This window comes from Peromyscus maniculatus, chromosome 20, assembly GCF_049852395.1.
Source record: "Peromyscus maniculatus bairdii isolate BWxNUB_F1_BW_parent chromosome 20, HU_Pman_BW_mat_3.1, whole genome shotgun sequence".
Classification (NCBI taxonomy): Eukaryota; Metazoa; Chordata; class Mammalia; order Rodentia; family Cricetidae; genus Peromyscus; species Peromyscus maniculatus.
Genome location: NC_134871.1, coordinates 62,986,444 through 63,000,453, shown reverse-complemented (window position 1 = coordinate 63,000,453; position 14,010 = coordinate 62,986,444). Strand labels below are relative to the sequence as shown.

General features: G+C 41.7%; 1 protein-coding gene across 21 annotated transcripts in view; it reads right to left on the bottom strand.

The window, feature by feature from the left end:
- Pphln1 (periphilin 1) overlaps positions 1 to 14,010 on the bottom strand; it is a 131,834-nt gene that overhangs the window by 35,439 nt on the left and 82,385 nt on the right. For 12 of the 21 annotated variants that reach the window (XM_006974310.4, XM_006974315.3, XM_076556648.1 and 9 more), the window contains 3 exons: positions 12,757 to 12,968; positions 5,301 to 5,357; positions 1,962 to 2,041 (listed from right to left, as the gene is read on the bottom strand). In XM_006974310.4, coding sequence (XP_006974372.1) covers positions 1,962 to 2,041; positions 5,301 to 5,357; positions 12,757 to 12,968 — 349 coding nt within the window. The remainder of the gene's footprint in view (positions 1 to 1,961; positions 2,042 to 5,300; positions 5,358 to 12,756; positions 12,969 to 14,010) is intronic. The other 9 variants (XM_015993173.3, XM_076556658.1, XM_076556650.1 and 6 more) reach the window with 3 other exon arrangements.

Sequence of the window (14,010 nt, the reverse complement as noted above, 5' to 3'; positions counted from 1 at the left end):
CCAGTGATCTTCAGAGATTTCCAGCTGGGAAAACTGGTCTGCATAATACAGTTGTGAGGGCTAGAGAGATGGCTAAAATGGCCAAGAGTGAATACTGCTCTTACAGAGGAAATGAATTTCGTTCTCAGCACCCATGCAAATTGGCACATAATCACCTGTAACTCTAGCTCCAGAGGCTTCGAAGCCTCTGATCTCTGGCACTAGCACTCACATGCACATACCCACACATATGCATAATTAAAAAAATAATCTTTTAAAAAAGAAAGAAGGCAGCCAACCAAAGTCAACCCCAACGTTCCCTGCCTTTGCACAATGCAGGACACAGTCTCAACTAGGGGCTGATGCTTTAGGTATGGCTCCCATGCACATAATGCAGATTCTTAGAGTAATTTTCCACAGATCTCTCTAGTGTCAGCTCACATCACAAACTAAAACTATCAAGCCTTCAGAAGACCAAGAGAGAAAACTTGAAACTTACCCCAGGTATATTCCAAAGCCACTCCATTCAGCTTTTTTTCTAAAGAAATTTAAATTCCTCATTTCCATTCTCTACCCATCCAGAAGGTTGTGTTTTTATCCCTTGGCTCTTTTGTTTGTTTGTTTGAAGGCAGAGTCTCAATCGGTAGCCAAGGTTAGTTCATGCTTATGCAATCCCTTTGTCTCAGCCTTCGAGTGCTGGGATCATGGGTATAAGATGCCTACCCAGCTCAGACGCTTAAAACCGTATGGTAAAACAGTATATTAGTAGAAATATAAAAAAATTTTAAAAGAAAACAAGAACATATCCAAGAAAATATGTATATTTAATTTTAAAAGAGGTTTGTCTTCAAGAGAGTTATAGAGCCAGTCCAAGCTAATGCCTTAGGAGTTCTTGTAAAATGTAAAGAAATCCTGTCACAGGAACTTTTCTATCTGTCTGTCCATCTGTTACTGAGTGTGTACACTCGATAAGCTATCACATGGAACTATTTTCTAATGGTTAAAATAAACTCTGAAAACTATACTCCCAAAGCCATACTACTTGCAGGAAAAAGCCCTGAGCTGAGAAGGCAATCTAAGAACTAGGAAGTTGAAGGAGGGTCAGCAAGACCACACCAATTTTCAAAGAGCTGGAAAACTATCTGGCAAACATCTACAAGGCCAAGAACCTCAAGCCCACCCATGCCACAAACACAGCAAAAAACAACCTGACATTTCAGAATCCCAAGATCTGTAAGGGCCCTCCAGTGATAAAATTTGTCCCAGAAAGGTCACTTTTTCCTCTCAGGCAGAGAAACTACTGTCCCTGCAGACCAATAGCAGACTGACAGGTGGTAACTATTTCTGCTAAAAAGTCAAGACAAAAAGTAAAAAATATCTGCACCAAGTTATGAGCACGGGGAAGGGTAAGGGGCTGATAACGGTAACTAAGTGGAGAAACATGGGCTCCATCTTGTCAACTCATTCTGAGATGCGAGGAAGTAAGACTAAAGAATGCTATGTGAGGAGCAGCTACCACTTGGAGGAAATTATTTGCTTCTAAAACTCAGTCTTTTGTAGAATTGAGATTTAAACCTAGCTACACAGTTTCTGTATGGGTTAAGTAGAAGGACGTACAGCACATCAGGAATTGAGTGATTTTAAACACACGTTAAGCTTCTGCCTATGCCCTCAGTGGCCCCAAATAAAAGCAAATCTTATGAATGCACACCCCATCTAAATATGCATTCCCGTTTGACTATGATGAAGATGAGCAAAGGCTACAGCAGCAAACACTAACCTTGGCAAAAACTATGGAAAAATATCAATGAGAAAAAAAATGATCATTTATTTTGGCCTCTATTATTTTCAAGTTGTGATGCTTCAAATTCGAGTTTTCAGATGGGTCCATTAAGCACCATGGGTACACATGATACTGTTTGTGCTGGGCAACCCATCATCTTTATATTGTAGTTCTACCTAAGTTTAGAAAAGTAACAAACCTTGGATGAAGAAACTGCTGAAGAACTTGAGGGTGAAGTATCTCTTGATGTTTTCAAAGACTGGATGGATCTCTCTTTACCTACATAACAACAGCAAGAAAGATTGTAGGACAAGAAACAACACAAGATGCCACTTTCTAGCTTATGTGTTTCCAACTAATAAGGAAAGCCATATATGTACTTTAAAATTGAAAGTTCTTACCACATTACTATATTAACATCTAAATCTACCTCTCTTAGTAATACCACAAAACATTAATGTAGAATGAAATATTATATAAGGCAGTGTAGGCCATACCAATATTAATTGGTAAGTGTAATCATAGAAATGCTGAAAAGGGCAAAACACATTTTAATTAGAGGCTCCACAAACTTCCTTGCCTAAGCTCTAGAGACTTAGGTTCCCAACCACCTCAGGTGGTATTAAATAACATCTCTTCCCAAGGTCCTGAAGACAGGAAGCCACTCTATACCAGTGGCTCTCAGCCAAGGACAGCTTTGTCTTTCCTACTCTGGCACTGGGTAATGTATAAATCATGATGGGTTCTGTTGCTAAGAATCTTTAACATATCATAATATAGATACAATGAATGTTATTACAGCTACTATATAGATACCACAGAGCAACCAGTTAAGAGGCAGCCCAAAGAGTAATATACAAAGGAAGTTTAGCAGGTACTCCTAAAACATTCACACTATTTAAAAGAATTTAGAAATCCATTAATTCAGAGCACTGATCCAGAGCCTGGCATAAATGATGTTAACAACTGTTTTTGCTTAAAATAGACCTCTATAAGATAAAGTTATCACCATTAACTATTTCAGATACTCACATAATGTTGCACCCAACCATTTTTAATAGGAACATAAGCAAGAAAATATATGGACATTATTACATTAGTAGGTTCAACAACTAAAAATTTATTTAATTGAATTTGGTTTTTAGTTAGGTAATTTATTATTTAAACTGTTTTAATATCAGTTTATAAAAATTATTAAAAGTAAGTTGTTCCTGGTTTTAAAAACATCTTACTAATAGCTTTCAACATACAATCACTGTGGAGTCCTGAGTTCTGGGAAAACTAAGGATATTACTAGTTCAAAGCTGCTTTAGAAAGTGGCCACACAAATGCTGCCAAAGCCTAGAAAGGGGAGAGCTGGAGAGCAGGCAGGAGCAGAAGCAGACACCAAGTCACCTGCAGAGGGCAGCAAAGCCAGCTTTAATCAGAGGCTCCACAAACTTGGAGCTCCTGCTACAGCTAAGCAAGCTCTGGAGACTCAGGCTTCTCACCACCTTGGTATTAAACACCTCTTCCCAAGGTCCTGAAGACAAGAAGCCACTCTATGACCAGTGGCTCTCAGCCAGCAACAGGTTTGTCCTCTCACCCTGGCACTGGGCAATCAATGTGTAAAGATATTCTGATTGTTTTACATGAGAGAATACCATATACAACAGCAGACCTAAGATGATACAAGATTCTTCTATGGGGGATAGCCCCACTCATCTCCTTAAGAGAATCATCTGGCTTCAGTAATGCTGGGGCTGAGTGCGAAACACCTTGCTACAAGTTTAGATTTCCAATTCTGAAGTTTCAACAGGTTTTTATAAAAGACAAAACTTCAACTGTTATGGTACCATAACTTCCAGGCCACCCAAGGCTAAATAGTGAGGCTCTATTTTTAAAATAAATAAATTACTTGGGGGGAAAAAACCAACAACCACAATATAATCGTTATGACATCCTCCAATAGCCAAGAACATAATTCAGTCATTCCTTACTATATTCCCAATTCATGTGGCAAATTGTATACTGCATTATAAAGTCTATTCTACTGCCCAAATCTCCCAGAGCAGTGGTTCTCAACCTGTGAGTTGCAACCCCCTTAGGGAGTCACATATCAGATATCCTGCACATCATATTTACACTAGGATTCATAAGAGCATCAAAATTATAGTTATGAAGTAGCAACAAAATGCTTTTATGGTCAGGGGTCACCACAACATGAGGAACTGTAGTAAAGGGTTGCACCATGAGGAAAGTCGATAACCACTGTCCCAGAGGAACGAGTATCATGACTTTTTAGTAGCTCTGGTCTATACAGACTGAGAACTTAAGAACTTAAGTAGGCACGCAAAATCAAATAGAAAGCCAACTTATTTTTTTACACTTAGGTTACAAAGTCTTCTCTACCGTATTGTGAACCAGCACAGCACAGGCTAAAGGCTTAATTATGTTAGGTAGCTAGTTGTATATGAAGTCAGTCATTGGGAAGGTCCTCTCCCTCAAACACAGCACACTGTAAAACTAAGACCTAAAACAGCAAAACTCTGACTTGACAAGGAATGGAATCTGAGTCATCTCTCTGGCTCTGAACCGAGTCTGACATTCTGGCCATCTACTTGGTCTGAAAACTTGTGGAGCCAAGGGAGATAGACGTACACCCTTTGTCCTCTTCCTTAAAAGCTAATCCAAATGGGCGTGTCAATCATTTGTGCAGGAAAACCCCCTTCTGGGCACACTATCTCTCCCAGAAACCTTTGCAACAGTAGAAAGATGTTTAAGAAAGATGGGGAACTGATCCCTTTAGCCACTAGCCATTCTTACCCTTCAAGTGTGCTCCTTCCCATTCTGTAATAAACTCCACCTATTATCTAATATACTTATTACCTTCTGTGTGGCTCATCTCAACTGCTTTCAAGATCACAGGGATAGGGAGCCCAGGGAAGGCCAGAGCAAAATCCTGGTGCCGATTACATATTCAATTTTAGCATGCACTAGCTAGAACACAGGAAAACAACAGCAACAACACACCACAGAAAAGATGACAACTCTACAGCTGTCATCCTCAGACTCTGCTTCACAAACAGGACACCGCCACTGTAGCAAAGCCAGTTACGACCCCAAGTGTAGCCTTACAAGTTGTCCTGATTTCAGATGCTCAGGGGTTAATGTAAGCAGACATCAACCAATCTCGGTATGCAGAAGCAAAGGATTGCTGACGGCACAGAAATGATTTCTCACAAACACTCATTTATACCTGCTTTATAAATGAGTGGACAAGCAAGAAGCAAGAGGCAAAGACATAAACAAAGACAACAGCAAACACTGCAAAATACGTCGAAATCTCTAGCTCCCACTGCCAACACTCATTACTCTAGTCTCTCTCCTCCTGTGGCGGCCATTCCTGACTAGGGACGTCTGTCCTGCACAACCAACTACCTGGCTGTATTGCTATCCAACTCTGGTGATAGTAAGATACTTCGCCATTTCCGTAAGTTCTCAAATCAAACCTCCCACCCCTTCCAAATTCCAGTTCAAAACCTACTTCCAAACTCACCTCTTCCTGGATTTGCTTCATTCTGTCGTTTGTAGGACGAACCAACACGTGCAGACTCTAGGGAAAGGTGGCAGGGAGGAATTAACACCAGCACCTCTGGCCCTGGAGGAGCAAGGTCAGACCCCAGAAGTAGGAGCAAAGAGAAGAGCTACTTCTGAGGACTTGCTGGTGATCCTCAACACCTCCACCCCACTTCAAGCTGAGCTGCCCCAGCAGCCCTAACTGAGGAAAAACCAAAGCAGAACAGGAAAGAACCAACCATTCTGCATACTGCAGTGGTCACTCAGAGAAATAAGACACCTGAGGGTTCCTACAAATCAGCTTTTTACAGAAGAAATGTATAGTCATCTAGATTAATAAACAGATGCAAAAAGAGGCTTTGTATGACCTAAAAATAGGTCTAGTAAAAATATCTTACCACAGGAAAGGAAACTAGAGTTTAGCATCCCAACCAGACACACATAGGCTCTCACCTATTCTGAGAGCAACTCAGAGCTCACCCACGACCGTGTGTGTAATAAGAAAAGCTTTCTTTTCCACATACCCAATCATTCAAACACCCACAGCTTGCTTATATCTCCCCACCAGAAACCAGTAACCTGCATTCAGAAATCCTATAAGTTCAATTATCTGGCCCTTCATGTGATATTTCTGTGTAGAAATACAATAAATTGCATGTTTTCCTGCAGGTCTCAGTACTGACCTGTCTCCTGTCAGTTTGTTCCTCAATTATAAATTAGCAGAGAATAAAGAAGGAAAAGATTCCTCTATCAAGTTCAGCTAAGTGGAAGTGTGAGAAGAACCAGTCAAGGATAACATGAGAGGGTATATAAAAATATTATGTGCATAAGTAGCAAGGTTTGTTCACATAATAAGGTTCACATTCAAATATGTGGTGCAGGATCACTTATCAGGTGGGGAGGGCAGGTGTCAGTCAGTATACTGTAAGGTGAGTCACCATTAGAAATAAAACCTAATTCCAAGCAAGTTTTCTGTCTTGTTCTCAATAACAGATTTACCAATACTCTAATATTGCAGTAACTAAAACTTACTGATTCTCTTTACAATGTTTCTCGTACATGGATTTTCCTCAGACACAGATTTATGGCTACCATCATGGCTGAGCCCTTCCTTATGCTATATTTAGAATCTCAAAAGAATGCTAGGTTCTTTTTTTTTTTAAATATATCTTCAAGACAGGGTCACTCTGTGTAACAGTCCTAGATGTCCTAGAACTCGCTTTGTAGACCAGGCTGGCCTCAGACATCTTCTTGTCTCTGCCTCCAAGTGTGCCACCATGGCCTGCCTTGACTGTTAAGATTCTTATAGAGACAAAAAGACCAAAAATAAAGGGCCCCAAATAAAAAGCAGAATCTCCCATTACCTAACAATCAGATCCGAGCTGTTTGGTGCCCAATGCAGCAAACTATTATGAACTTCCCAATAACTCCCGAGCTTCTCCTCCCCAAATGGCCTGTCTTGTAACAGAGGCCCTCCATAACAACAGGTCCTTGCACCTGCCAACTTCTTATGGCCCAGAAGGCAAGGCCAGGCAGCTTCTCTTCAGCACTGTAGAATGCTTCTCCTCGTGCACAACCACTGTGCTCCTGTCCACTCTTTACTACAGCCTCTCTATCAACTCTGGTCTGATAAAACGCCCTTTCTCCTGACTTCTGTCACCCAGCAGAACACTTGGGTGAACTAGCTGGGGAGCGCATCTCATGCCTCCCTTAGCATCTCTTGATTGATTGACTGTTTGTGGTAGCAGGAGGAAGTGGCCCTCAAGAGCAACTGAGTAACTCTGGCTGGAGCATTTCTCCAGTGAGATCCCAAGGCTTCTGGGCTCTAACTATCCACAATCTTCATTCTCTCTCATCCTCAAAACATCCCTCAGAAGACTCAACAGGCTTTAAGATCAGAGCTTCATAGCCACCCCAGAAGAATGGCTGCACACACACCTCATCAAATCAAATCAAGCATCACCCCCTCTAACCTTCCAGTGGAAGCTTCTTAAGTTTTTATCAGGCCAAACAGTTGGGATCAAAGTCCTCCAATTTCTAGTCCAGCCTCTTTTCATTAGCGAGCAATTCTTCAGAATTTGTGACATATCCAGTCTCCTCCCCCTTTTATAGTCTGTCTAGCAAAAGGAAACGTGTCGTTTCTGGCAAACAGATTTTTAATAATCACCAGCTTTCATTTCTAATATCAGATAGGGAATGGGTGTGCCCTCCTCAAAATTAAGTATGATCCCCATGCAGACTCATGCTTTTCATCTCCCAGGAAGGAAGAGATCTAATTTAACTATTAGAGACTGCCCACTATGATTCCACTCAAGAACATGATTGGCCCACTCTTTTCCCAATTTGCATCTTTACAATCTAGCATTGCTCATATCTAGAAGGCATCTCAGACTCTTTACAGTAAGCCTTTCCTGGGACAGTCCTCATACTAGGTCCAGAGGCTTACTGACTGGCTCAGCGAGTTACATCCCTGGGACAGACAATTAACACTGTTACTGACTCACATTTTCAGGATAACCTCCTTATATTAACCCAGGTGAATGGGTCTATCTTTAAACCTTCCTACAAGACAAAAAGGCCACCTGCAGTGTGTGCACCAGACCAATCAGGTACTCCCCATGTGTCCACCTGAAGTCAAGTTAAAAGGCCTGTCACTGTGGATGCCTGCATCTAGAATTAAGACTGTTCCACCACAATTTCAAGCAACCTGAATAGACATAAGCATACGGGTACATCTATGTTTACTGCTGCACTATTTCCAATAGCCAGAAAATAAAACCAGCCTACAAATCTAGAGATGGATGGATGAAGAAGAAAGCATAGTACCTATGTGCAATGAAATTGTATCCAGGTGCTAAAAAAGAAATCATGACATTTGAAAGAAAACAGGTGGAATTGGAAATCATTATGTTAAACAAAGGATGACAGACTCAAAGAAGCAACTACCACAAAAAGTGCAGAGAAAGAGAGACTGCTGAGTGCTGAGCACTCAATGGAACAGCTGTATCACACCCCAACCTCCTGAAGCTCAGGGGTCACTGTGAAAGACGGGGCAGAAAGACGGTAGGAGCCAGAGGTTCTGAAGATTGCTGCAAAACATGTTCCCAGACACAACAGGGCCTGACACACAAGGACTCACACAAGACCTGCACAAGATCAAGCCTCCAAAACTCCAGCATGGATAGGGGAGCAGGAACAGTGGATGGCTTTGCTCCTTGATGTGCCCCCTTGACTTCTCCAAGCGATGGACTGAAACTTCAAACTGTGTGCTAAAATAAGCCCCCGTCCCTCTATGTTGCTTTTCATCAGGGTATTTTATCACAAAAATTAAACTAAGGGACGTGCTGTATGACAGACCGGATGCTATTAGAAGCAGGGAGCCAGAGCATGCCATCAGCCATGCTGCTCACGAGGACCTGTGTTTCTGTGTGTGTTTTCTCAGCTATGCAGCTCGGCAGGTGAGGTGCATGAAATGCATTACCATCTTAAAGACACATCCAACCTGTAACTGAAATTGGTGTCATTGGAAGCCAAGGAGCATTTCCATTGGCTCTACACACCGGTATAAAGTGTTTGGCACTGATAGTGAAACGAAAAGCTGTGGACACAACTTAAATGCATTGAAAAGATATTAAGTCCTGTAAGAATCTGATGGCATTTGGTGACCCTTTGCATACAATAGCTAAGTATACATCTAACATACTCCTCCTTCACACAACACTTTCTTCCTGAGATAGGATTTCCTGCTAACAGCAAAGATAAATGTAACCAGAGTCACCCACTTTAACAACCATTGTTCATTCTTGACAAATCACATGAGAACAAGGATACTTCAGAAAATCAAAACCAGAAGCATCATTATAGGTGATGAAGTTATAGGTTATATCTTGCAAACTACTATAACTCAGTGCAGTGCTTAATAAGCAAGCACATGTGTGTGTGTGTATATATATATTTTGGTTTTTCGAGACAGGGTTTCTCTGTGTAGCTTTGCGCCTGTCCTGGAACTTGCTTTGGAGACCAGGCTGGCCTTGAACTCACAGAGATCCGCCTGGCTCTGCCTCCCGAGTGCTGGGATTAAAGACGTGCGCCACCACGGCCCGGCTGTCAGATATATTTTAATTCAAGAAACAAATAGCACAACAGAGATACCATACTGGGTCAACAGTGGAAGCTTTAACATGGAAATGCTAAGGCACTTCACAGAGGACAAGGAATTTTGTGAAATAATTACAAGCAAGATTTTAATGAGTGAAATAACCAGATTCGGAAGGACAAAAATTGCATATTTTCTCTTATCTGTGGAATATAGATTACAAGGTATGAAAGCGGAAAGGATACTTTTTGGGAAGAACAAGGGGTTCACAAGATGGAAGAGAAAGGGGGCAGAGAAAAGTATGATCAGAGTGTGTTATTGACATGAATACAAATGTTTTTGTATAGTTAACGTACACTGATTTAAAAAAAAAAAAACAAAGACTTTGAAGAATGGGTATGAGACTGAACTTGACGGTTCTAGTGTCACGTTTAACACTAAACAAATTATAAAAGATAAAGAGTAAGAAAATGAGGCAAATCAGGCCATCCTGCAGTGTTAGCATTTAAACATGGACAACCAAAAAGACTGAAAATGATAAGCTCACAGCTGCATTCAGATCAACACCACTAGGAGTCCGACAAAACTTCAAAGCACTGAAGTCCATCTGCGGATCTGAGCTTGTGGAACACTCCTGAAGTCCCAGAACTCAGAAGGTAGAGCTAGGAGGATAAGGGATCCAGGCTCTTTCAGCAAGGTTGATATCAACTCAGTCTACATGAGACCCTCTTCCCAAAGTAAAACAAGCAGAACCAGAGAAAAATCATTCAGTGGCTTGTAATTACAAACCCTGCCAATCCTGACAAGCTGAGTCCAATTACACAGTGGGAGGGGAGAACTGACTCTCCCCTGCACTGACATCCATCCGTACACTGTGATATGTACGCACACAAACATACATACACACAGCAAATAAAAAACACACTACTACTGACAATAAAAGAACCTGAAGTCTGGGAAAGATGGCGCCATCAGAAAAGTACTTACCTCATGAGTTTAAGGACCTGCATTTGAGCCCTAGTACCTTTGTCAAACAGCCGGGCATGAGGTCAGGGAGGTGGTTCAGTGAGGAAAGGCACTTTCAGTCATGCCTTATGATGCTAAGTTCAATCCCCCAAGATCCACATGATGAAAGGAGAAAACATTTTTTCAAAGTTCTCTTTTGACCTCTACACGTGTCAAGATATGTGTGCACCCTCCCCACACACACCCCAAAAAACTAAATGCCTATGCTCTGCTTGCTTTATTTACCCCACACTGTGTTCTTTGTTACTGCTTATCACTGCAGACACTAAGGATGGGACACTCCTGAGATCCCGACCAACACCACAGGGTGGCTCACATAGGCTTCTTTTCAAATTCTACAGTCTCAGCCTGTGAAGCCCAAAGCGGAGACAGGAAAATGCTTCCCCAGCAAACTCTGCTTTAAGTCAGGTCCAGTGGCTCTAGGGAGGCTGGGACAGGAGGACAACTGGAAGTTCAAAGCCATCCTGGGATGCACAGTGAGTTCAATGACAGCCTGGGATAATAGCTAAATCCTGTCTCAAAACACAAAGAAGTTTGTTTCAGAAAACAAACAAAAGCAGGGCTTACCTGCCATCCAGTAGCTACCTTTTAACAGCTTTATTGGGTGCTATCAAGTAAAAGCCTAAGTTACCGTTACTATTGTATGTTTTATTAAGACTTTATTACCAGCTGCCAAACTCTTTAGACAAATACATTTAGGCTACACACATCTGAAAGGGGTGGAGGGAGTTGAAAGATGTGTGGCTTTTTAAATATATCTCGATTCATGATAGCATTTAGTAGAGTCTACTGTCTTGAAAGCTTTTTGGGGTGGGGTGGCTGCCTAAGTTGGGGGTCAGAGGGAAAATAAATTAATAAATGCGCACTGACACTAACCTTTACAACACAACTCCCAGTTTCCAGAAGTTTCTTAAGCAATCACACGTGTGCACACTGCTGTTTGTTTTAATTTTTCAAAGGACATACTTATTAAAAATCCTTTTTTTTCTGGGGCGGGAGCAATGGTTCAGTAGTTTAGAGTGCTTGCCGCTCTCTTATAGGACCCCAGTTCAATTCTCAGCGTGCCTACGGTGGCTTACAATGATTTCTGATTCTAAGGACACCAATGCCCCCTTCTGGCCTTCTGGGGCACCAGGCACACACAGACATACGAGCAGTATTATTGGGGAGATTTGTTTGTGTTGTTGCTCCAGAGCACCAAAGGGCTCAGGCCTTGTTTTGGAGGGTGGGGTCCACATTCAGCTGGCCGGAATGGACCACAGAGTTTTCTGGCAGACACACAAGAGGAAAAAGGAGGGGCCAAAGAGGTGCTGACTTTCTGAGGGGGGAAGCATGGAGACTAGAGGTTGCTGATCCTTTTCTCTATTGCTCCTCGAATCTATCTGATTTTACCTGAATATCTGACTCCCGCCCATTTTTCACTAATGAAACAATAAAAGAAGCCGTTTTATCTGGTGTCCAATGTGGAACAGGAACACAGCGATAGCCACCATGCTGCTTTGCTCATAGCAAGGGCTTTTCCTGTTGCAATCTCCCTGCAACACAGTACGTCTGATGCACGGGCCAATAGGAGCAGACAACACATCTATACACATTAAATGAATTAATTTAAAAAACAAAACTTATTTTTTTTCCTGTGTGTATGAGTGTTCATGTGTGTGAGCATTGGCATGGATGTGTCATGACATACATGGAATTCAGAGGACACCGTGGGTGTTGGTCCTTGCTTTCTACCTTGTAAGAGATATCTCTCCCAGTGCTTGCCACTGTATATAATAGGCTAGTCTGTCTACAAGCTTCCCTTAGTCTAGGAGCGGAGAGGCTGGCACTACCTGTCTTTTTTATAGATTCTGAGGATCAGAACTTGTACACAAATAGCTCTTATCCACCGAGTTCTCAAATGATATTCCTACCTCTGCAGTCACCGTTCACACACCTATATGCAAAAAGATGTTTTCTGTGAAGCTTCACTTCTTTGCAAATAAACAGTAGTTTTGTAAATAATAGACAACGTATAGATATTTGCTGAAAACAAGAATCCAACAACATCCACCAAGAAAGACAATGTGAGGCCATGAGTGGGAGGAGGAGGAAAGGCTGTTATTAATTAAAAGCCATTTGGACTAGTAGGAAGTATGGGAGCGTATTGACTTTTGGACTTGATAACAAGGATCTCTTTTACACATTGATGAATTCAAACATGATACCTGGTCCTACATCTCCGAATCAGTCTGACTCAGTACACTCCCATCAGGAGACTAACAGGCAAAGTTTTGAAGACACTTCAGAGGAAAAAAGAGACAAGCAGACATACTTCTGTGCTGGGATTGGTGGAAGGAGTGCGTCCGGCTTCGATCTGGAGAATAGCTTCTACTGCTGAGACTGGAGCCAGATCTGCTGTGTGGGGAGTCCTTCCGGCCTACAGGCGATTCTCTGAAAAAAGGAGCGTCCCTTTTATGGGGAGATCGTTCTCTTGAATAATGGGAAGAGTAGAAACTTTTTCTTCTAAAGCCATCTCTCATGTCCCTTTGAAGGAAAAAAAAGGTTAATTATATTCTCTATCTGAATACACAAATGGCAAAAGATGACAAGCTAAGTCTTGACTCCCTTTTCTAGCAGTGACTAACTGTTGAAGTCAGTTAACAAAGTGAAACGTCAGCAAGACATGATTTAGAACGTACCACTTTTCACAGTCTGGAGTAGAGCCAGATTATTAACTACAAAGCTACTTTATTTTAAAATGTGAAGAACAGAGTCTCTACTACTCCCAGAAACACTTAGGAACTGCAAAATTTTCCAAGAAAAACAGCTCAGAGCCGTTATTCTAGTCTAAATATAGTATGTAATGGACATCTCTCACCCAAAAGCTCCAAAATCTGAAACCTATATTCATCAGCATGATGCTCAAGAGTTTCCTGCTCTGCCACATTTCAGAGTTCACACCAAGGATGTTCACCCCACAAAGTTTAGTAAAAGTTTTTTTAAAAATCTGAAAACTCCTTATCTCAAGCATCTCTGAGAAGAGAAACCCCACCTGTATACACTATTGACTTATCTCCACAGTTAGTAGTTAGAAGGTTTGTTCATGGCCATTAGGATGTGGGGGGCACTGGTGGGTAGTGGCCAGCAAGGCCACTAAAATCCGGTAATACCCAAGAAACTAAAGCCACACAAGCTCAAGAGATCCATCTAGCCTGTCTCTAGCTGTTAAGTCCTTTCTCTCGCACAGACTGTTAGGAAGCCTACCACCTTCACAAATTTTACACTTGGATTTTTTCCGCACCCACTTCCTCCTTCAGCAGTATCAACTCAAAGCAGCAGTGAGCCAACTGATAAAATTCTAGGCAGGGCGGGGACACAGCTGAGTCTGAAGTGATCACTTTATGTGGATGGCATTTGCTTTGATACTAGCACTGAAAAAAGAGAAATCAAAAGAGGCAGGGAGGAAGAGGAGCAACACTTTATACAGGAGGAATGTCAAAGTAAATCCAACTTATTAAATGAATCAAGATATAAACCTCTATAAAATATTTTGTCTCTATTTTTGTTGTTACTGTTTTGAGACAGG